The 24,319-nt window shown below is 37.9% G+C and overlaps 1 protein-coding gene across 3 annotated transcripts in view; it reads right to left on the bottom strand.

Annotated features, from left to right (window-relative positions):
• Positions 1-24,319, bottom strand: part of PLCH1 (phospholipase C eta 1) — a 199,403-nt gene that overhangs the window by 72,944 nt on the left and 102,140 nt on the right. For all 3 annotated transcript variants that reach the window (XM_073232187.1, XM_073232185.1, XM_073232186.1), the window contains exons 2-5: positions 18,710-18,856; positions 16,486-16,729; positions 9,709-9,838; positions 5,797-5,967 (exon numbers count right to left, since the gene is read on the bottom strand). In XM_073232187.1, the coding sequence (XP_073088288.1) occupies positions 5,797-5,967; positions 9,709-9,838; positions 16,486-16,729; positions 18,710-18,856 (692 nt within the window). The remainder of the gene's footprint in view (positions 1-5,796; positions 5,968-9,708; positions 9,839-16,485; positions 16,730-18,709; positions 18,857-24,319) is intronic.

The raw sequence follows: 24,319 nt of genomic DNA, 5'->3' as shown, positions 1-24,319 counted from the left end.
TTCCTCAAGTGACAGCAGGCATCTGATCACGTGCCTACATCCTGACAGTCTAAGATGGCCTCCCTCACATGCCTGTGGTTGCTGCTGACTGTTGGATGGGCCTCTTTCACTGTGTGCTCTCTCATCCTCAAGCGGCTAGCCTGCTTTCTCCACAAAGTCTCACAGTTCCAACAGGACAAGAACAGAGTCACCAAGGCTCCCTAAGGCCTAGTTTCCTTGCACATCATTTCTCCCAAAATCTTAGTCAAAAAAAAAGTCACAGCGCCAGTCCAGATTCAAGGGAAAAGAAACTCGACTTCTTGATGGGAGGAGAAGAGGCCACATTGTGAAGGCCCATGCACACAGGGATATGGGAGTCACTGCCACCATGTTTATGAGGCATGGCCACAGTCCCCGCTTGCAGGAGGGCACCCGCTGGGCCAGCTGCACCCTAGTCTACCTCTTTCTGGCCCGTCCTTCTCCAACCTCCACTTGCACTTTTACGCCGGGTGGAGGAGGGACAGTGGCCGTTCTGCAAGAATCAGGGGAGAGGGTCTTGAGTCCTAACTACATCTTAATCAGACTTGCAACCAATGCTTGTGTTTTCAACCCTGTCCTATTTTCAAGAATATCATGTAATGAATTCTTGACATTTTCTGGGGTTCTCCTGGGCAACTGAAGTTGGGTTGTGGTTTCTTGCTCTGTGGGCTTCAGTTTCAGTGCTCTGGGGTCTCCTTTAGATCAGACAAGTTTCAAGACTTTACTGGCTCTGCTTGCTCTCCTGTTCTCTTTGTCCTTGTGGTTTCACAGAGGGGAATTCTCTTCACTGTATATTCAGGTGATTCCAAGAGGGAGTGAAGAAATATCTCTAAATCAATGGCCATTCAGTTTTCAACTGCATAAAACCATCACAGTAACAAAATGGCTATACCTCTAATTCATCCTAAAATCAAACCACTGCTTCCAAGCATTTGAATATATGACTATTTCACAAAAAGTATATTTTGGGAACTATATTCAAGGCAGCATATGAACATTACAAGATGTAATCACTCTGAAAAGTCTCTCAACTGCTTTAATTGTGAATAATTAAATAAATGAAACAAATACAGAAAAGACTCTTAAAGGAATGATTTTTATAATAAGGAAAATGCTAAAAATATAAATAAATAAATAATAAAAAAGATAAAAGATAAAAGTACCCTAGCACCAGAAAGGGGTAGTTATAAGCAAATAAGAGTTTACAATTATTTTTCATCAAAGAGAAATTAGGTCAGAGTGACCATGACTCTCATGAACCATTACGGGGATTCAGTAAAGGGCAATTAAAGAAGAGGGCACACATGGCAGTGGTAACTAGGTCAGAAGAATCAAGGGACTATTTTTTGCAGAAAGAATAAAGCAGCAAAAGGGGAAACTGTTAGGAACACCGCAAAGGGATAATGTATAGATCTGTATCAGATAAACAAAGTTACAATAAGAAAAGGGCCCTCCAGCATGGAATGAGAAAAACTGTAAAAATTCCCATGGAATTAACCATCCACACACATTTCAGAGGAAAGTGCTATATAAATAGAAGTCTGCTTCTGACTTATCCGTGGAAGTAGCCTTTGCTCTTTGCTAGCAGCAAGGAGCCTTATCAGACTCTACGTGTGCTTCAATAGACCTGCCTTCTGTTCCTTGCTCCTTAAGCCATGTGAAAGGGATGGATAAAGAGGGTAGAGGCTTGCTACAGTAGGAAGTCAAGGAGGTTGAGGAATGAAATGATATGAAATGATCATTCCTGAACCTAAACTCTGAAAAGGACTGAGCACAAAACATATTTTCTCCAGTGCCAAGAAAATGAGTAGGAACTCTGGAGATGTATGTTGTTTTTTGCCAAACACAGGAAGAAAAAATGAAACAAGAAAATCTCATGCAAACCTAATACTTTGGCACCCAAGAATAATGGATGTCCATGATTTTATCTGCGGATGCAAGGAAGTGATGAAAGAGAAACCTTAACTACCTGGCTTCTTGCTTAATTGGCACTTCTTCATGGATATAAAATTCAGTGAGAATTTCCCTTGGTACATCCATATTTTAAGGATGAAAGTCATAATCAGAGAGCATTTAGACTTGTCAAGGGCATAAATTCAATTTTCAGAGATCTTCAGTGAAATAAAAATCTGACCTGTGGACAAATATTTGATTTCACATTATCCTCAACAGCATTTGTGGCCAGTAGCGATATTTCATTTCACAAGTGAATAAATCTGTAAAAGTTGAATACTCCAGTGTCCACACCAATCTTATGTCATTAGAAATGAATGAATTACTGCCATATGGATCATCAAATTGCCTGACATTTGTTCCATTGTGAAAATCCTGATTTAAAACTCAAAACCCCACAAAACTCTTGACTAATGACTCTGTTGCTGCACATTTAGATTTTTCTCTACTTCGAAGAGTGCTGAAATGCACAACTTTACTTTTTTTTCTGTACACAATTATTTCCTTATGATGAATTTCTATAAATAAATGGATTGGTCAGAGTTTTATAAATTATATAAAATTCTATGAATAATAAAACTGTCTTCTAGAAAGATTGTACTACTCTGCAATTCCACCAGAAATAGAAGAAATGGACACCATGTTGGTAGTTTTTTTTTTAACCTTACTAATTTGGAGGGTAAAAAATGGTCTGTTGGTTTTATTTTGTATTTTTTAATTATTAATAAAGGGTGAACATTTTTATAGGCTATTGACTTGCAAAATTTTGTATATGTTTCAAATGTTTTGTTCATGTTTGTATTGGCTTTCCACTTTTTTCCTCCATAGTCTATTAGAGCACTTTCCATATTAAGGAAATTCACTATTTCTCTCTTTGTATGTTGCAAATATTTTCCTAGTTTGTACCTGACATTAATTTTATGGTGTTTGATAAATTAGAAATATAAAGTTTCAAGACTCTAATTTTTTCCTTTATATTTTATGCCTCTTCATGCATGATAATTTTTTAAAATTTCTCTCAGGTCATGTCCATAATGTAGCTTCAAGCCAATTTGAAAATTAAACTGGATACAGGCAGTCAACTGCCAACAGCAGATGTCACAGAACACTAATTTCTGTTTTCCCCAACTAAAATTTACTGGGTGAATGTCAACATAATCAGAAGGAGGGAGGAAACATATGCCCTTTAGCAAGTAACATCGACGATTGCTATTCAAAAGGTTGGGTTAATTCCACCTGCCCAGATGAATTTGAAGTCAGTGGCTTTAAACATTTTAAATTTAATTTTTAATTAAACTTAGCTTTTGAATATCTATGTCAAAGGATTTTCACATTCATCATCACAGTCAATCTTCAATTTGACATTGTGAGATAGGAGAGGCAGGCATCAGCTCCCCTTTGTACAGATCAGGAAACCAAGGTTGAGAAACAACAGTAACTGACCTGCCCAGGATTCTCCAAAGCTTGCACAGTAGGGAATGTAGGTCTTCTGGGATCCTGACCTAATGCTCTTCCCATTGTACTATGAGGAGTTTTCCAGGTGAGAATGGAAAAGTGGGTGTAAGAGCAAGAAACACAGGAGTACATATTCCTGGAGGGCGGAAACTTCTTCTGTTACTCCATTCCCATTTTCTTTCTTATAACTGACTTTGCTAATGGAGAATCACTGCCTGTGCCAAATTATCAAGTGAATTAAAATAGGTGATTTTGATAAACATTTTGCTAACTTAATCCTTAAGAAAGCAAAAACAAAATTCATAAAATTTGAATCTGTTATTCCTAAAATTGATGTGACTGCGGTAATGGGATAAAGTAAAATATTACCAAGTCTAGTATAATTTTTCTGACACCAACCAAGTTTCTGACACTAACTGGATGCAATTCAGGTCTGGCACTACCTGGAGTTAGCATTAGACCCTGCAGGTTAAGGGCTCAGTCCCATACTGAGTGTCCCCACTTCAGCCACAAACGAAGTGTTCAGGCTACTTCCATTTCTCTTGGCCTACAACAAATCTGGTCAAAACTTTTGACCAAAGTTTCTGTCAAAGAAAAAAAAGAACTGGACAGCAGCAAAAGCAATAAAACCAGATTTAGTCAGTAACTATTGCAATAGGGGAAAAGAGAACTCAGTACAGAATAGTTCAGTTCTACATACAGGAAAGACGAGTAGGAATTTATAGCCAAGGAGCAGGGTGGGGGTCAGGGTTAGGAGCAGATTCTGCTAAATTGACCTAAGAGAATTCTCACTGAAATAAGGTATCACCTGGGGGACAGAGAAAGAAGGAATTTTATGAGATGCTGAGGTCAGCAGGTATGGAGGATGAGGGTTCTGGTTAATCTGATTTAGCAGAATTCTTGCTACAATTGGACTCTTGAGGACAAGGCTCAAGGACAGGGCCTGTTCCTAAAAGGGCTCAGAAGAGTCTGCCTAGAGTTTAGTCAAGGTGAATGTCATTGTCAGTCATTGTCAGTTCCCATGACTCAGTTTACATGACTCACCAGAATGATATCCAGAACTTGGAAAAGTGCTTCACTCACTATTACTGGTTTATTATAAAGTATACAATTCAGGAACAGCCAAGTGCATAGACATGAATAAGACAAATTATTGAGAAAGGTGTTTGGGGCTTCCTTGCCCTCTTAGGACACCCCTTTCCCAGCATTTCCATGTGCTCACCAACCAGAAGTTCTCCAAACCTCATGGCTGAGGGGTTTTTATAGAGATTCCTTTATGTAGGATGACTGATTAAATAATTCCTGCAGTTTGCAACAATATGTTTAAAATGAAGAGTAAATTATACTAAGTGAAATGTCAGAAAGACAAATGATCTCCCTTCTATTTGGAATCTAACAAAGTCAAAATCATAAAAGCAGAGAGTAGAATGTTGGTTGCCAGGGACTTGGGGAAAGGAGATAATATTAGTTCAAAGTATAAAAGTTCATTTACATGGGATGAATAAGTTCCAGAGCCCTAATGTATAGCATGGTGACTATATTATATATTTGACATTTTTTAAGAGTGTTGATCTTAACTGTTCTTCCCACACACACAAAATTACAACTATGTGAAGTGATGCATATGTTAATTAGCTTGATTATGGTAATTATTTCACAATGTATGGTGTGGTAATCATTTCATAATGTAAACATATATCAAAACCTCACATGGTACAATTTTAATTTGTCAAGTTCACTTCAATAAAGCTAGGAAAAACAGAGGTATATTCATTTGTTTTTCTAATTTAGTGAGAAACAGTTTAAGGCAATAAGAAAAAAAAGCAATATAAAATGACTAGCCTGGCTGACAATTCAGTCTATATAGTATTAGAATTAAAAGGTCTTAATTTAAATATATGTAGGAATTCCCTTTGCTAATCAGGACTAAATTTACTTAGCCTTCTCACATGGTCAAATGCCAATTTTCTATCAGAATTATAAATGAATTACTATATTGACAGTTAAGAATTATATCAAAAATACCTAGCTATATCATTAGTATAAAAAACACATTACTATTGTATCTAAAATGATACACATAAGTAAATATTCTCTACTTTGTGGAAAAATATGCATACCCATACTCAGCATATTTAAGGTAAAAAATATTGTGTAACTATATGATAGACAGCATTAAAAGATGAAACTCCCTCTTAAAACCTACTGGAAACATGTTTTAAATAACTTACAGGTAAGATTTTTGTGGAATTGTGATATTTGCCCTTCTATCCTTAATTTAAAGTACACCTATATCCAACCCCAGGAGAAACCCATGTAACTTTCACAAGTATTTTTAAGTAAACATTCAATTCAACAGTCTAATAGTACCTTTTGTTCCACCTTCAAAAACTGGGCCAGTTCTTCCACAGTTAGGTGATCTTTCTTGTCACTGTAGCTCAAGAGCAACAAATAAAGGTCCCGTCTCAATGACATCATTTTGTAAAAAACACAGAACTCTTCAAATGTCAAAGTTCCCTGATTCTCATCTGTATCAGCTTCCTGAAAGAGGCATAGAAAAAACAAGGCAGAATAAGTACTGCAAATAAGAAACAGTATGAGAAGGCTAGGACATATTTCATACTTATCCTGAACACCTGGATCAATTAAAACAGAGTATGTATTAGGCCACAAAAGGTTTCATATTATAAAGAAGAATCCTTATAAAAACCAATTTCTCTGATCACACTAAACTAGTAAATCAACAAAGAAAGCTTTTAAAAAACTGTCTAGAAATAACATATTTCTAAATAGGAAATTAAATATATAGAAGTAAACATACACACACTACATACCAAAACTTGTGTGGTAAGTTAAAGCAATAATTAGAGGAAACCTGAAGTTTTCAATTTATTAGAAAGCAAAGTAGGTTAAAAACAGATAAGCTAGTAATTCAAAAAGCTAGAAAAAAATTAAGCTAAAGAAAATAGAAGGAAACAATTATAAACAAAAGCAGAAAGCAATGAAACAAAAAACAGATACAACATCAAAGTTGAGCAATTAAACCAAAAGCTGATCTTTTAAAGAAACTAATGAGAAAAGAGATATCTTGGATAAGACGCATCATGAACAAAAGAGAGAAGATATATGTAATGCATGTTGAAAAATACCAGTCTCTTATCAGCTTCTGAACTATAATTCACTCCAATGTAATTTTTAAATACAACTGACTCTCTCTTAGTTCGGCATAGATAGCTTACAGCTCCCACAGCAATCTGCACCATTGGAACCTCCCTGCTTCCCCTCCACAGAAGTACTTTCAGACTGATTTCTAGTTGAAATTACTTTGTTTTTAGTAATTACTGAGCAAGATCCTTTCAATTGGCTGAATGTGTCATAAAACCCTAAAATGGCCAATAATATGCAACAAATCCACTTACGTGATCTTTTTTTTATATTAAGGTATCATGGTTTCACATAAATAACACAGTGGCTTCAACATTCACCCATATTATCAAATCCTCACCCCCTCCCACTGCAGTCACTGTCTGTACATGATCTTCGTTTTAAGTGAACATGGTTGTAACTGAACAAAAATTGACAAAGAATAAATGGCATTTGGAAATGCAGCAATTTTGTGAAATACATTCGATTATTATGTGGGTTTTTGTTGTTGTTTTGGTTTGGGTTTTTTTTGCTGTATTTTTTTTTCTACAACCTTGTTTCCACAATCTATAGATGATACTACAAGCTCTGTGCAAACAGCTTCATATTCCTTTCCCTCCTTCTACACTACCAAGACCAGTGTTCAGACCCAAGGGGAAAAGGACCCGGAGGGTCAGTTGTTATGCAGTGTTAACAGAGCCTTCAAAGGTAAGGTTCTCATAAAAAATAATGTGTATTTTGAAAGTTTGCTGACCTTGGGTCAATTATGAGAACACACTTTGACTCAATATTCAAATCATACACGGTTTTTTGGTGAGGCTGATTGCTGTTGCCTTCTATCCTCTTAAAGGTAGAGGTAGATTGGCCTATGGAATATCAGCATTTTTGGTGTGTGAGGCTCTTGGTTGGAGAGTCTTTGCATCTTAAGAAAAGAGTCCAATGTTCATATTTCTGCCATAATCTTGTTTCAAAACGTTTAACCCTGCATTCAAAGATGAAACATTTTTCAAGACTTCCTTGTAATTAATTTCCTAAACAATTAAGAACAGTAAAATTCTGAAGTTAAAACAATAGCATCTAAGGACTTCAAAAGAAGCTAGCTATACCCTAAAAGATAATTTTAAAAAATCATTTGAATCTTACTCTGCAACAAAAAGGCAAAGAACATTCTCAGATGACTTTAATGCCTGTACCAGCAACTCATTCAGGAGAAAGAGAATGTTCCTGGGGTAAGACTAAGGTCTTTGGCCCTGTCACTCCCACCATGAGTATTAACAGAACCTGCCAAATGCAAGGCCTACAGTGGAAATGTTCCACACATGTCAAGCCCAACTGCTTATTCAGTCACTTTTGATAAGTCTTTAAAGTCATAAAAAAGCCCCTGAAGGTTTTCTTAAAACTTGTCTAAAATTTTACTTTCAACACTTAAGACATTTGACCTAAACATTTCCTGGTTTGCTCCCTAAAATACTTGGTATTATATATCTTTATCTTTCCAAAAAGTGCACAAAAAAGTCACTATTTTTCTAGGTGTGGATGTTGCCCTCCTCTTTAAGCTTGGCCTTTCTTATTTAATCAGCAGCTTCTCTTCAGAACTATGAATACCTCCCGTGAAAAGGAACAGATGGAGCTTACAACAGGGTAAAAATGAGATGTCACACGGAAGGCCAGGAACATGGCAAACTTTCCATACAATTTAAAGGCAATTCTTTATATTTGTGGCAATGCATTTATCCTGCAGTATTTTCTCCATCTTTGGGGTTCCTTCTATAGACTATATCCTTCCTTCCTCTTCTTTCCTTTCTCTTATGTTGTTCTACAGTGCAAATGGCACCAAGTTCCCCTCAAAGCAAACCATCTCCAGCCAAGAGCTTCCCAAGGACAGGACCCCTGTAAGTGGTCACAGAAAGGAGCCATCCTCCATTTCCCACTCATAGTTGCAACTCATACCTAAGGTGGTTTCAGTACTTACTGCCTCTAAGAACAAGTGGTTAGAAAACAAAAGCACAAAACATTAAACATCATAAAATATCACCCACATGCTTATTTTTACATGTATAAAATATCACCTACCTAGTCATTTAGAATAGAAAATCATTATAAAACAGATTAAGCTATACCTTATCTCCAAATGAAAGCCTTTCCTAAATTAATACCATGTTGTCACAAATGTCATGATTTCTTTCTTTTTTGTAGCTGAATAATAGTCCAGTGTGCATATGTACCACATCTTCTTTACCCATTCATCTACTGATGGGCACTTTGGTTGCTACCTTACCTTGGCTATTGTAAATAATGTGGCAATAAATGTGTGTATATATCTTTTCAAATCAGGGATTTTGTCTTCTTTGGGTAAATTCCTAGAAGTGGGATTACTGGGCTGTAGAGTATTTCTATTCTTAGTTTTTTGAAGAACCCCCATACTTCATGTTAGTCATTATTCTGACCCTCACCACAGCTCTGTGAGGTAGGCACATGAGATATTATCATCCCCTCTAAGGGACTTCATTGCATTTATTCCATTGTTTAAATGTCAAGCAAAGGGCTTATAATTACAGTTGACACTTGAAAAATGCAGTGGTTGGGGCAGAGCCCACCCCCCCACTAAATAAACAGGTGAAAATCCATATATAACTTTTGACTTGTCCAAAAACCTCACTACTAAAAGCTTACTGTTGACTAGAAGCCTTCCTGATAACATACACAGTTGAGTAACACTTATTTTGTTTGTTACATGTATTATATACTTTACTCCAACAATAGAAAAAATAAAATGTTTTTTCAAATTGTCACAATCTCCAAAAATTTTCTAATATATTTATAGAAAAAAAATCCACATATAAGTGGACCCACACAGTTCAAACCAGTGTTGTTCAAGGGTCAACTATATTACCTGAAAATAGCAATAACAATAAAAAAGCATTTTAGGAAGTAAAATTGCAGATACATGTTAAGTTTAGGGAGGTTTTTTTTTATCCTTGATGAAATGAATGTGTCTCTCCATCAAAGCAAAATAAGACAATACAGAGCAGGTAATACTAGCCTCCAACACAACAAAATAGCCTTGGAAATACCTAAGGACATCATTAACCTCCAACGTGTACTTTACATAAGGCCACCCCAACTGTTAAAACGTACCTGAAACATTTGTCTGACTTTTCTCCGGGGCAGATTGACATTTAGTTTATGCATCAATTGATGTATCTCTTCAATATTCAAAAAGCCGTCACCATTCTTATCAGCTTCCTCAAAGGTCTGTTTCACCCACGTGCAGAAAGGTCAAGAAAAACACTTCTGTTTTTTACAAAATAAAATCTGCTCTCTAATAGCATGCTCACAAGGACATTTATCATTAGCCCTGAGCTGGAGAAGAAAGTCTTCCAAGGAAGCCCTGCAATGCATGTGCTCTGGTGAGCTTCTTAGAGTGTCAACAGCAGCAAAGAAAGGAATGGAGCAGAGGGCACATGCAGGGCACATGCAGGGGATTCCCTTTACTGTGAAATGGAAGTCAAACTGTATTATTTTGAGAGCTTGTTTAACTCAAACTTCTTATCCAATCTGTTAAAGAATCTCTATGTTGTGATGAAACCCCAAATACACCAAATTTAGGCCTTATCTTCTCCCTCTATGACCTTTCATTTAGTATCTTTCTACCTTTTTTATAATGCCCCATGCTACATGATCTTCCCGGTTCCTTTTTCTCAGTCCCACTCCTACATTTGGAAATTTAGACCATCTAGTTTAGTTCCTTGTTCGTACAAGGACACAAAACTAGGGGAGAAGAAGATATCTGGTAAGGGTTAGTAAGAAACCACATCTCTTGCAACCTGGTCTAGTACTCTTCTCTCCTACACAAAAGGCCTGTCTCTATATAATATGTTTGTCTTCCTATTACCAGCTTTGATGGTTCTTAACTAATAGCCCCAAACTTCTAAATCCAGAACAATAATATTAACTCCAAGCTTGATATGCTACAGGTTGCCTTCAAAACATGGGTATGATACTAGGTGACTGAGCATATGAAGCTGAGTTTAGATACAAAGGAGTTATATCCTGTGAACTGAGATTTTAAGACACCTCAGAAGGATGAGTCTTGGGTAGTTTTACATAGCAGGGCAGCAGAATAAATAGTAACAAGTGGATGAATTTACAATTCCAAGCTTACCAGAGGATTTTTTTAATGGATGATTTATAGTTAAATGGGGGGTAAATTATAGAAGGCAGGAATTGTGAGTATACTTAGAAAACCAAGTTGACCTACAAAATTCAAAGGGTAGCAAAAGGGAAAGCAAAGGTGATGGAAAGAAACCAGAGAATCAAAGGGAAAGGTACAGGTTTAGAACCAACAAATGGAAAAATGGGAGGTCAGAGGAAAGGGTCCATGGGTAATATTTGTTTATCAAGCAGGTGACATCAAACTTAGAGATTTTCATTTTAAGTTAAGATATTAACTAACCTCCCAGTGGTAACCACACATTCACATTTCTTACATGATTCAAATTATGGCTGTAGGAGATTATATTAGATACTAAAAACAACGAGAAAGTTAAAAGTCTTATTTCTTCTAGGGTTAAATAGAGGTGATTTTCAGATTGTAAATACTTTGTTTCACATTTTGTTCCTTTTATAACATTTGAAAATAGCCATCGCAGTTCTTTCCAATTTAATTTTTCCCCTTAAGAGTTCTGGCAGGACCTCATATATTATATGATACCTGGAAGTTAAAGGGTGACCCAGGACTAGAGGAAAAATAACTGAAGAATCAAAACAGTAAAACAATTAGGGCAACTAGTGGCAAGTTCCTGAATCTCATTTCTTCAGTTTTCTGGATACACAGCACCCATTCCATGAGCTCCATTTCTTTTGACTATAGACATTGTTCTGTGCCCCACAGAGTATTTTGCCAGAGTTCAAAGAAGTGATGAAATGACTCCAACTGCAGCAATATTTTCATCCTTTGATTTGATGATTATTTAGCAAAGCCTCTCAAGGACTTCTCCAGAGAAGAGGCAAAGACAAGCCAATCGTACGGGGAGGACTCTACAGATCCAAGCCCTTCAGGGTGGGACTGTGGCTGCAAGGCCTTCATGTCAACACACGAGCTGGCCTTGACAGCTGGTCTAGGGGATGTGGGGGCGGTAAGGCGGAAACAGAAGTAGAATCAGGCCAAGAACATGTCTCAGCTCTGATTCTATGTTGACATGGCCCCTTGGCAGTGGGTCACATATGTCACTTCTTGGGGCTTCCATTTCTCCCCCTCTGCCAGCGAGCACAACTAGATGACCCTGATGTCCCCTCCGACTCCAAGATTTCATAAAAGGAAAAGCCATCCCCTCCCAGTAACAGTACACATGGCAAAAGATACAATTGCAGGTAAAAGTATTCTGACAGCGTAAAGTTGTTCTTCATAATTAAGACAGGAGTGCCCAAGAACATGCTGAATTAATGACTCATAGCCTTAACGTGATAAACTTAAGAACAGAAATAATCATTCTGCAAAGAAAAGCTGGGAGAGTAAAACCTAAATAAAAGTTATGGCCTCATATTTTCTGTCAAGAAACTCTAGGGAAATGTAAAGTACTGAATGGTAGGTAGTGTCTGGTGCAGGGGTGGGCAAGCATTTTCTGTAAAGAGCCTGAAAGTAAGTATTTTAGGTTTTGCAGGCCATTTGGTCTCAACTGCAACTGCTCACCTCTGCTATTGCTACACAAAGCAGCTATAGATGACACATAAACGAACCGGCATGGTTGGGTTCCAACAAAACTTCATGGATACTGAAATTTGAATCTCACATAATTTTTACATGTCACAAAATGTTCCTCTTTTGATTTTTTTCAACCACTGAAAACCCATTCTTAGCTCAGGAGCCCATACAAAAAATAGGTAGTAGACCATATGTGCCCAACAAGCTATAATTTGCAGGGCCTCAGGTATAAGGGAAGGCATAAGGCTTTAGTTTACAAAATCCAATAAAGGACTACCTCAAATCTTCTCAGTGTAATAATTTCTCTCATAGGGTACAGAGATAAGGTGGGGGAACCATGGAGGAGAATGATCTGATGGAGAAAAGCTGAGACTAGACTCCAGCACCATCACCTTTGTACACTGAGGCCACCAACTGAGATTTCTGACTTTAATGTACCTGAACAGGAAAGTAAATGTTTGCCAATCTTTACCTCCCTTTAGCAGTAACAGTAGCAATTATTTATAAAGTATTTAATATGTGCTAGACAGTGTTCTAAGCACTTTGTATACATCAACTCGCTTGATCTTCACACAGCCACATAGGGTAGGCACTATGATTAACATCACTGCCATGTTACAGATGAGGAGGACTCTGAGGCAAAGGAGTTTAAGTAATTCACCTAAAGTTACACATTAGATGGCAGAGCTGGGGCTGAACCCCAGGCAGTGCAACACCTTTAACACAACTCTGTATCACTTCCAGCGGCATCTAAGCACTGCAGGAATAACCTGGACTACACTTCTTACTGGATGGGTTTTTTCATATAGCCACTTCTCATTACTCATTCACAGGTGAAATGTTCAGGCCTAACTGAAATGTAAATAATAATGAACATCCTCAAGCTGTTCTCCACAATATAATTAAATGTATGTCCAATCAAGAATGTCATTCTGTTATTAAGATATTATCTAAAACCCTATCAAATTCTCACAATTCCATATGAGAGTGGTTCCCTGACTCAACATAACTGTCCCTGTTTTTGACATCAGCTTTTTCTTTATTATTCATTACTTTCCTTTTTTTCTTTCTTACTCCCAACAGAAATTTCACTTACTTCTACATTTCTTGTAAAATTACTCCTCTGTGCAGTTCTGGGGTACACTTGTTTTCTAGAAAGCATATGCTCAGAATATGAAATCCTTCAGTTGTCAACTTGATTAATTTGAATATGAAAGCTTTCTACTGCCAGTGAACAAACAAATCAAATAGATGGACAAACAAATCAGGTTCGAAACACTATTGAGCTAAGCTGGTATAAATTCAAATTAAGAGTATTATAATTTCACGATGTTAAATATAATCCCCATGGATTTAACCACAAAGAAAAGAGCTATAAAATATACACAAAAGGAACATTTCACTAAAAAAGTCACCTAAACACACACAAAAAGACAGTAATATAGAGAATGGGGTGACTAAAACATGAGGCATATATAGAAAACAAAGCAAAATGGCAAAAGCAAGAACCTTTTTATCATTAATTACTTTAAATATAAATGGACTAAACTCTCCAATCAAAAGACAGATTAAAACATATTTTTTTAAAAAAAAACAGGATAAAATCATGACCCAACTATATGCTGCCTACAAAAAAAACACAAAAAACAAAAAAACTCACTTGAGAGTCAACACAAATGGATTGAAAGCGAAAAGGTGGAAAAAAATAGTCCATGCAAACAGTCACCAGGAGAGAGTGGGGGTGGCTATACTACCAGAATGGAAGAAAATATTTGCAAATCATTTATCTGACAAGGGATCAATAACCAGGATACATACAGCTCCAAAAGTCAACAATGAAAAACAACTTTATTCAAAAATGGGCAGGAAAAAAGTGTATGACAGTGTGCATCAAACTTTCCCAGAAGTAAACCTAGAAAAGAAAGTATAACATTGATGGACAGGGGGAAAAAATAATGACTTTTTCTTTATGCAGCTCGGTATTCTTTGGCTTTACTGCAAGAAGCATGTATTTCTCATACAACTAGTACCATCTAATAAAGGGGGAATTTTTGCCACCATTAAAAAAATGAAGAAAATAATGACAGAAGCCAACAAGGATTCCGTAATATATGCCCATTTCTCTGTCCACTTCAAGGATTATGACAGGTACATACACAAGTAGCTAAGGGCTCTAGAATATTGTGAATTTGTCCTAGTTAACTGGGTAAAGATAGTGATTTCTGGAATTAACTGTCTCCCCTATGGAGAGAGATAGCCAAGAACCATGAGCCTTAATAGAGTGGGAGGTGATTGGCCTTAGTTCAGCCATCCTCAAAGTATAGTCTAAGGGGACCCAATAATGATGAAGTACCCCCCCCCCTTTTCCAACTATTCATCTGTGTGAGGAGGGTAGATTTTCCTCATGAATATCAACCAACATGACACATCACAACAGAATGAATGCCAAAGCAGATAGGAGAATCCATGCTTTCTATTAACAGACATTACAGAGACTTGCAAAAGAGTAAAGCAATGCTGCTCTTTTCACTAATTTGTTTTGCTTTGAAAAATAGTTACCTTTCACATAAAAATATGTTAACATGTAATAGTTTGTAATTTTAAATGAATTAACAAATTATTTTAATTCTCATATTTCTAATATGACAGAATGTCAATAGATGAAACTCAGATAAACAAAAACTCCTTGGAGTCTTTAGTCTTTAAGAATGCAAAGAGTCCTGACATCAAAGTTCAATTATGTTCATTTCTCTTGTCAGAGACTAGTTTAAGAATAGGCCTGCAACAGTATTTCCATCTAAAGGCAAGAGCCTTTTCCAGGGCCCCTGGAAAGTTTTTCTTTGCTCTTGAAAAAAAATTATGAGAAGAAACTTTACTCCCCGTGAGCAGGGCTATGTCTGGAGCTGCTGCAGCTCTCTCAGAGCAAGGGCAGCCAGCGGACAGACCAAGCAACATGCTGAGAATGGCAGAATCCAGGTCTCTGAGGACATCAGTGAACCACTGCTTAACCAACCGTGGGACTGCCCCATCTCACATCCCTTGTTCATCAGAAATGAATATTCTTTATTATTTGAGACACTGTTAGTATGGTTTTGTGGCTTATACTTTCTGGTATCAGCATTCTTATAGATTCAGTATTTGTTTGCTTTTTCACCAAATATAAAGGAGTAAAGAACCAAAATAACAGAATAAGCAGAAAAAGTTACTTCCTATGTTTGTGTTTTATTTATTTATGAATCCCAGTTTCACTATCTCCATGCTGTGAATATTGCAATAACACCACGGCTGATCAGCTCAGACCTTCCCACTGTCAAAACCCTTCCATGGGCTACATATGTCCACTCGGCTCCAACAACACCCTGGGTGAGGCATGATAACTGGAGCAGCACAAATTTGTCACCATTCCAAGAAAAAATGTAGGGCACACATCCCAACAAGGACGTCGTACTATCCCTGGGTACATGGGAGCACATGTTTTCTAAGTCCATTCAAAATGTGAGGAAGGGAACCAAAACAGTTGACAAATCTACGATCTCACTTTATAGATAAGGAAATTGAGGACAGAAAGGTCGTGTCACATGCCCAGCTCAGCCCAGCAGAAGAGGTGTCTTTACACCAAGCACGTTAATCATTTATCAGCACTGAGGGACCACAAGAATGGGTTTCATCAAAAATGACACTCCAACTCCAGTTTCTTGACTGTCAATTTAAGGAGGGTAAATGTTAATAAGTAAATAATAACTTCCCCCTGAATATTAATCAGTTCAGTATCCAAACTGTAAATTAAATTAGAGGAAAAGCTTCAAAGAGCTTAATACCTGGTACATTAATTAGAGCTCAAAAAGTGCTTGTTAAAAGTAAACAGACTTTATAACGAAGTAGGATTTTTTCTAATCCAAACACACACTTTCCCGGTTACCTCATCTCTCTCAGGAGACTTTAGGCTGCACTTGGAGATGTCACAGTCTGTGGAGCCAAACGCAGTCTCCTCACAGGACATCTGCTTCTGGGTTTATGCAAGCTTATGTTTCTATGCATTCATTTACTTGGGGTGAGAGTGCAGAGGGGACAGAAGGGTGCTAAGAGTAAAGGAAGAGACCAAAAGCGATGTGGCTTTAAGCCTCAAAATCATGGGAAAAATGTAAGCATAGTCTAACACACACACACATATACATGCACTGAGCTCAAAATTAAAGCTCCAGAGAGGATATTGCTCATGCGTCCTCTGCCGTTTGGCCAGGGAGTCCTCGTCGCTGATGCCGGCCATCAGGTACTTGAGGCCTGTGATCCAGGTGCGGGCCTCCTCGGGGTTGGAGGTGATGAGGTCCAGGGACTCCATATGGTTGCCATGGTAGATGGTGAAGCAGCAGCTGGGATCAAAGTTCCCCTCGGCTTGTCTGTGGAATATTTCAGACTGCCGACCCTCGGTGACTTTGTAAATGGAGTCAATAAGTACTGTGAGGGAAGTGAACCACACAGTTACATGGCAGGTGAAGGTACATGTATGGATTAAGAAAAAAGAAAAGCAGAAGCATCTTAAAAAGAAGTGTGAACAAATTCTGTGAGTTGTGGTATTAAGTCCAAATGTGAGAGACAAGCCCTATCATTTCCTGCTAGGAGCCTTCTCCACATACCACTTTACCTTCCTGGACGGCCTGGGCCGTATCCTCCCAGACACTGAGTCAGGACAGGTTAAAATGCATGATAGGAATATAGATATGCCCATCAGGGCATGAAGGACAGTAGGAAAAGAGGGCTATGAATATGTTAAATATATACTTTACATAGCTACACAGGGAAAACAAAGGCCTAGAGCCAACTTTGGTGTTTTACAATGTGCGTAAGATGACAGCTGAAAATTGAAAGGAAAAAACATTTGGTGGAAACTGAATAGCATAGTTAAATTAAATGTGGCTGGTGTTTACAGAGAGAATGCTGCCATGATGACGGTAAGGCAGCACTTAGCAAGGCGGGGAAGAACAAGGGGCAGCCGGAGGGGAGGGGCCCACAGACGTGGAGACCTAAGGTCCACCCCAGGGGCACTGAGCAGAACGTTTACGCAGGGCTGGAAAGCTCAAGCAAGGGCAAAGGGGCCCAGAGCCAGAGCGGTAGGCAGAGTCTGGGAAGAGCCTGCGGTGACAGACCACAGGGGGGTGTCCCTCAGGTGGTAGAGCAACTGTGCAAGTTTGGCTCAGAGAAGCCCTGGCAGGGATGGTTACTTTACCCTAAAATGGCATGTGTTGTCTCTGTGCTTGTTTGTTTTTAAGCATGAATTAGAAGTGCTGCAACCTGCCTGACTGCCCGTATACACCAACCACTCTGAGTTACTGGCAGGGTCTGATTTTCTTCCCGTATCCTCATTCCTACATGTCTCACAAGAAGATGAGCCTCTGCCCAGCTCCAGGGCAAGGTCTGGCAGGTCTAAGCCATTGGTGTAGCCCCATTCCTATTTTTTAAATTGAGTTAGATGTGGGAATGTAACCCAGTTCAAACCAGGGAGACATGGGGCAGTCCACTTTGAGGGAAGGATTGCAAAGGGGCTCTCTCCTAAAAAGGAAGCGCCAGAAGTGCAGGCCCCTTTCTGCGTCCTCACTGTCCCATCAGCTGTGAGGCTGAGAACAGCTAAAGCCTCTGTGCTTCCTTGATTACACCACCAACACACAGGGACAGAGCCAGGAGCACCCAGCCAGACAGGACCGCAGAGTCAGCGTGCCCAGCCTCGGGCTACCATCCCTGAGTTTCTTGGTAGTGAAATAGAAATTTGTTTATCATGTAAGCCTCATTCAGTGGGGCCTTCTGTTACTTGAAGAAGCATCTTAACTGATGAAAGCAGAGAGACTAGCAAAATGAAGTTGGTTAGGGGACTTCCCGATGGGCCATCAGAAAGGTGAAGAGACCCTGGACCAAGGAGGTTCCTGTGAGAACAGGAAGGAAGGAGATAGAAGACCCAACATGGACCTGGTGCTGAGTGTAAACATTGTGGGAAAGAGGCCCTAAGGAGGAGTTCCATCAAACCTTGATATTAAAGCAAATTTTGTCAATTCACTAATCAATTAACTGTGTTCAGAATATGGCATACATCTTAAAGTTCACTGGATTTATTATATCCTTCGCCTTTTATATGAAAATAAAGGGAGTCAGGCTATAAAGCCTCTATTTCAACAACAAAAAATAATCATGTCTCCCAACACAGGGGAAATGACAGAATTAATTAGAGAATTAATGGACAAGAAAACTTTTATGGATTTAAATTTTCCAAAGAAATTAAAAAGCAAAATGATCATTTATTCAGTCTCTTAACATTTTTTAACAACTGACTCCAAAACTTCCAAAATTATGAAAGTTCCACAGATCTGAAGCTCCCACAGAGCCAACTCAATATAACCCATGTGTTACTATGTCAAGCCAAGCAAAGAATTCAAAGGTTGGTCTTACTTTTTGCCTTCTCACTCTTCCTAGAGGGTCTCCATCGCAGGCGGGTCCGGTGCTCATCCAGGTAAAAGAGCCGCACAAGCCCTTTGGTACCACGTTTCAGTTTGATCATCTGTGTCCCGGACTGCATTACACTCATGCATCTTTCAACTGCAGAAGAGATTAGAGCACATTCAGCTCTTATACAATGCACACACTGACTGGCGTTTAGAAACTTTACTGTCTAATAAAACCTCTGACTCTAAGGACCAGAGACAAATTTAATATAGGTAATCTGGAAAGAGAGTTGCTAAGGCATTAACTCATCCGACAAAGCCAGTAAACAAATCACTGGGTGATACAAAATTCTACTTTCAGGTAATCAATGCATAACTGTTGCACCATCTTTTGTTCCAACTGGTAATATATTTTTTGGTATGAGACAAATGATCATTTGATACTTGGGTTTAAGTTCATAGAGCAAGTTCTCAGCCTGCATCCTGTGAGTATTTTTCAAAAGAGGCAACCTAGAGTATGGGAGAATATATTCATAAATGATTTATCCAATAAGTAGTTAACATCCAAAACATAAGAATCAATGCCAAAAAACAAATAACCGAATTAGAAGATGGGCAGAGGACTTGAACAGATATTTTTCCATAGGAGAAATACAGACAGCAAACAGACACATGGAAAGATACCCCACATCACTAAGTATCAGGGAAATGCAAATCAAAACCACAGTGAGGCATTGGACTCACACCACTTAGGATGGCCACCATCCAAAAGACAAAAAATAATAAGCGTTGATGAGGATGTGAAGAAATGGGAACCATCCTACATCGTTGGTGGGAATGCAAATTGGTGCAACCAGAAAGCAGTATGGAGGTTCTTCAAAACACTAAAAACAGAAATACCATTTGACTCAGTAACTCCACTTCTAGGAATTTACCCAGCAAAAACAAGATCCGTGATTCAAAAAGACACATGCACCCCTGTGTTTATCACTGCACTGTTAAAACAGCCCAGATATGGAAGCAACCTAAGTGTCCACCAAGAGACAAGGTAAAGAAGACATGGTAAATATACACAATGGAATATTATTCAGCAATTAAGAAGGAAGAAATCCTGCCATTTGTGACAACATGAATGGACCTAGAGGGTATTATGCTGAGTGAAATAAGCCAGGCAGAGAAAGACAAATACCATATTATTTCACTTATCTGTGGAATCTAAAAACAAAACAAGACAAAACAAATGAACAAAACAGCAGTAGACTCATAGACACTGAGAAGTAACTCATGGTTACCATGAGGGAGGGATTAGGATGGATTGGCATGGAGGATAAAGGGGCACAAAAATCTCAATCCTAATATAAGTTGGTCATGGGGATGGAAGTGCAGCATGGAGAATATAGTCAATGGTTCTATAACATTTTTCTGTGTTGACAGAAAATAACTGCACTAGTTGAAGGTGATGATTTAATAATGTGTGTAACTGTTGAATCTGTGTTGTATACTTGAAACCAATATACTTGTGTATCAACTATATTGCAATTTTTTAAATATAAATAAATCTGTTTTTATGTAGCCAGTTGTAAAAACTTCTTACGATAATGCTTTAAATGCAGTCAACAGAAACAAAACTGGCAAAACATTAATAATTGCTGAATTGGGTAAGTTAAATATGGGTTCATACTGTTTGTTGTGTTTTGTGTATATTTGAAAAAATAGCTAAATAAATATCACTGATCAGAAAAATTCAAGTTGTCACAATTGAACATAAAAATATGTTGATGAATTTAACTGCCAGGATTGTCCATCTAGAGGAATAGCTTGGTGATTAAATTCAAATAGTATCCAAATCACTTATTTTCCAAGTTAAAACTATCACTGAAATTCCCTCTGCTTTTAGATGAATCTGTTAGAAGTGGGCACCTGTTGGTGTTTCCTGTTTCCCCTTCTTTGGTAACTGGAAATACTCCTTTCCCTTTGCCTGTGTCTTTGGCAGCCTGTCAATCACCCCAACTAAAAAATAGGCACCTGACTTAAGCTTAGAGCAAATCTGACCCCCTTCCACGGAGCACAGATCCTAAGTGGAGCACTGAATGAAAACAGAACTGAGCCATTTCAATGGCCAAGACTTAAGAGATGCTCATGGTTGAACACCCCAAGATGCCACAGTTGTCATATCACTCTTCCTGAGGTTGACAAATCATATCATTCCATTTGCCCCTTGATTCTGTGAGTTTTGCAATACTCTTCCAAATACTCTTTTATTAAATAAAAAACAGAGACAGTTTTTATTTCACCAACTAACACACAAACATATATGTAACACTAGGGCAATAGAAACATCAGCTCTGAGTACCTATCTTATCAAGCAGTATGCCATTAGAAACAGATAAACACAGTAAGTAAACTTCAACAACATTAGATTGCAGCTTTTCTGGCTAAGTACCTTGTCTTTACTGGGAAAAATAATTTGATCCCGAAGTTTAAAATTGTATGCTCAGGGTATACACTAACATTAACTTCAACGTAACCAACCTTCACTATTTTCTCCATGAAGAGCCTTTTCTTCCCCCAATGAAATCAAGGCAGAACTGCATAAAACTTAGTGTGATTTTAAGATTTGTTATTGCAAAATGGTGCACAGGTTGCTCTTACTCCTTTTATCTGATGTGTCAAATCCCAAGTAATAAAAATACTGCTTAAGAAAACAAACATAAACTTAGAATGCTTACTTTAAAGCACAGAAAATTTGAGATTTGTCTTCACACACATTAGTAAATTCACCCACCTGAGCACCATTCACTTTGGTAATGAAGGAACAGATTTGAATTCTAACAGCCTCATTGACTATCTCATACCAATAATTACAGGGAGAACATACAGAGTCAATGTATCAAGATAAAATCATCAGGTCGAAATAACCAAGCTCAAACTCCCAGAAAAATCTACTAGAACTTCATTAAACACCAACAATAGGTCATATCAATAAACAGATGAACAAAGAGCAACTCTTTGTTCCAGGCACAGGGCTATGTAATGCAAAAAGCAAAGAACACAGAGACTTTGTCTTTGACTTAAAGGGATTAAATTTTAAGAGAATAAAACACCTAAAAAGATAACATTAATGATAGGAGCTGTGGTCAAGAACAGACTCTAGATGCAGACACCTGAACTGAATTTTAGATATGCCACTTAGTGGCTGTTAGACCTTGGGCAAATCATGTAATCCCTCTGTGCCTCCATTTCCCTACCTATAAAATGTGGGTAATATTATTATTTACCTCTTGAATTATTGTTCAGGATTGAATGACTTAATTCAAGTAAAGTACTGAAAACAGTGCCTGGAAGAACATAAACACTATAAATGGCAGCTATTATAGTTTTATTATTGAAATCTTTAAAAATAAGTGCCAAATCAGACATAAAGGCAGAAATACTCTAGGAGTCCACAGAAAAAGGAAAATACAGTGGGCTGGAATGCAGAGAAGTAAGCTAATATAACAGTGAAGACATGGGGACAGGAAAAAGTAGGTATAATCAGAGGGTAGGGAAAGATGGGTCTCCATCTTTGGAAGAGTGACTCAAAAGGAAATTGACAGGATATATGATTCCACAGGCTAGATAAGACTACGATGTAGGGGTTGGGGATGCTGATACATGATATAGTAAGATTTTAATCCATTGGCAATGAGAGATTCACTAGATACGTCTGAGCAAAGGATTGGCAAAATAAAAGACATAATTCAGGAATGTGTCTCTTTGAAAAGAGAGAATAAAATGAATTGTTTAGAGCAGAGTGAAAAACTGAATTAACGGTACCATCGGAGATCTAACAGCAAGGACCGCCTGTACATCTGACAGTGTCCTCTGCTTTGTTCACAATGATCCTTCCTTCTCTTTTCTTTTCACAATCCCATTTGTTTCCCCTGAGATGGAACTGCTATCGCTCTAACATCTCAACATTTTAACAGGAAAAGCAGTGATATAGAAGTGGAATAAATTATTTGAGCTAATAAATACCACCTACAATTCAGCAAGCATCATTCAGAGAAAACCGAACATTTCAGAAAGTCATATGCAATCAGTGAAGGAGTGTATTAAGCATTATATTAAATATTCACTAGCTTCACATTTACCCCAACAACTCAGCCATGGGCTAAGACTCCACATCATCCACTGCCGTAGACAAGTACATGTGATGGAAATGCACTTGGCAGAGCTAGGGTTGGAGACAATGTGCTGCTTCAATTGTTTATGCAGCTGCTTTAAGCTTCCTCCACGATGCTCCCCATCACACAGAAAAGTCATTTCATTAGAGTCCAACTGAAAAATCAAGTCCAGTGGCATCATGAGAATTACCTGCCCACTTCTCCCTTCCTCAAACTTGACAGTAGACAGTCCATTGAGCTGTGAAGCTAAGTAGAGAAGGAATACCTTCATTCTTTGTAACTCATTCAATGTTGGAGACAAAATATTCTTCCAGTGTCATTTAAATCACCAAGTGTCAGCGTAAGCCAATTTCTTTATGTTCTGCCTTCAGGACAGACAGTTGCTATGCCCTATAAAAGCCATTCTCGATTCCATAAAATAGGATGAGAAACAAGGGAACAAAGGAAGGCTCCAGTGACTTAGAATGATACAACCTTACCACATACATTTCCAGTGTTGGAAAGTGTCTGGGGAAAATCTGCAAATGCAGGTCACAAACTCGGACAGCTACCACCATGTATACAATCCCTTTGATCCCACATTCTCCCTATGGTAGCAGTTTTATTTTAGAAAAAAAGTTTATTTGGATTCAATGCAACAAGATTTAGGATTATTAAGGAAGAAATGCCTATCAGCCCACCATATAACATTGTGTTTTCGTCTATTACGCTCCAGACTTCAGTATGTACACAAATTTAACATACTGGTTGCAATCATGATATTTAAGTCATTTGGCACTCTGCTTTTTTTCATTTGTGTTATAAAGAGCTTTCCATGTTTCTACACAGTCTTAATAATTATTATTTTAATAGCTGCTTAACAGAATAGCATAAATATTTAAAGAGCACAACAGATGAGTAGAGGACTGTATTTCTAACTTTATTACATAATTAGAGTTTTAAAACTCTTAACAGAGTTTCATCTGTAAAATGAGAAGTGTAGCAAAGTGGTCTACAAAGTCCTTTGGCATTCCAGTCTTTAAAAGCCTTAAATCCATAGTTTCTACCACAGTCAGTTTAAGTAAATTTCCTTGTGAATTATCAATTCACTAAATCCTTCAATCAGAAAATGTTGTAAAAAGATACACTCCTTATTTGAAGTATCATAACAGAAAGTATGTATCACTTAGGGGGAGATTCCAACATTTCCACTAAGTACATATGACATCTAAGAGGGTTTAACTCTTTAAATCAGAGATAATACCATTCTGTGAGGAATGTCATATGTGCCACCTGGTGATTTTCTTTTTTTTAACAGCTTTACATTGGTATAATGTATATACATTAAAATTCACCTGTTTTAACTGTACCATTAAATGACTTCAGTATAGTACAGAGTTGTGTGGTGATCTCATTTTAGAATATTTCCATCACCCCAAGAAGAAACCTCATATCCATTTGCAGTCACATCC

Source organism: Manis javanica, chromosome 3, assembly GCF_040802235.1.
Source record: "Manis javanica isolate MJ-LG chromosome 3, MJ_LKY, whole genome shotgun sequence".
NCBI lineage: Eukaryota > Metazoa > Chordata > Mammalia > Pholidota > Manidae > Manis > Manis javanica.
Note: the sequence above shows the minus strand (reverse complement) of the source record. Positions and strands in the feature narration are given on the sequence as shown.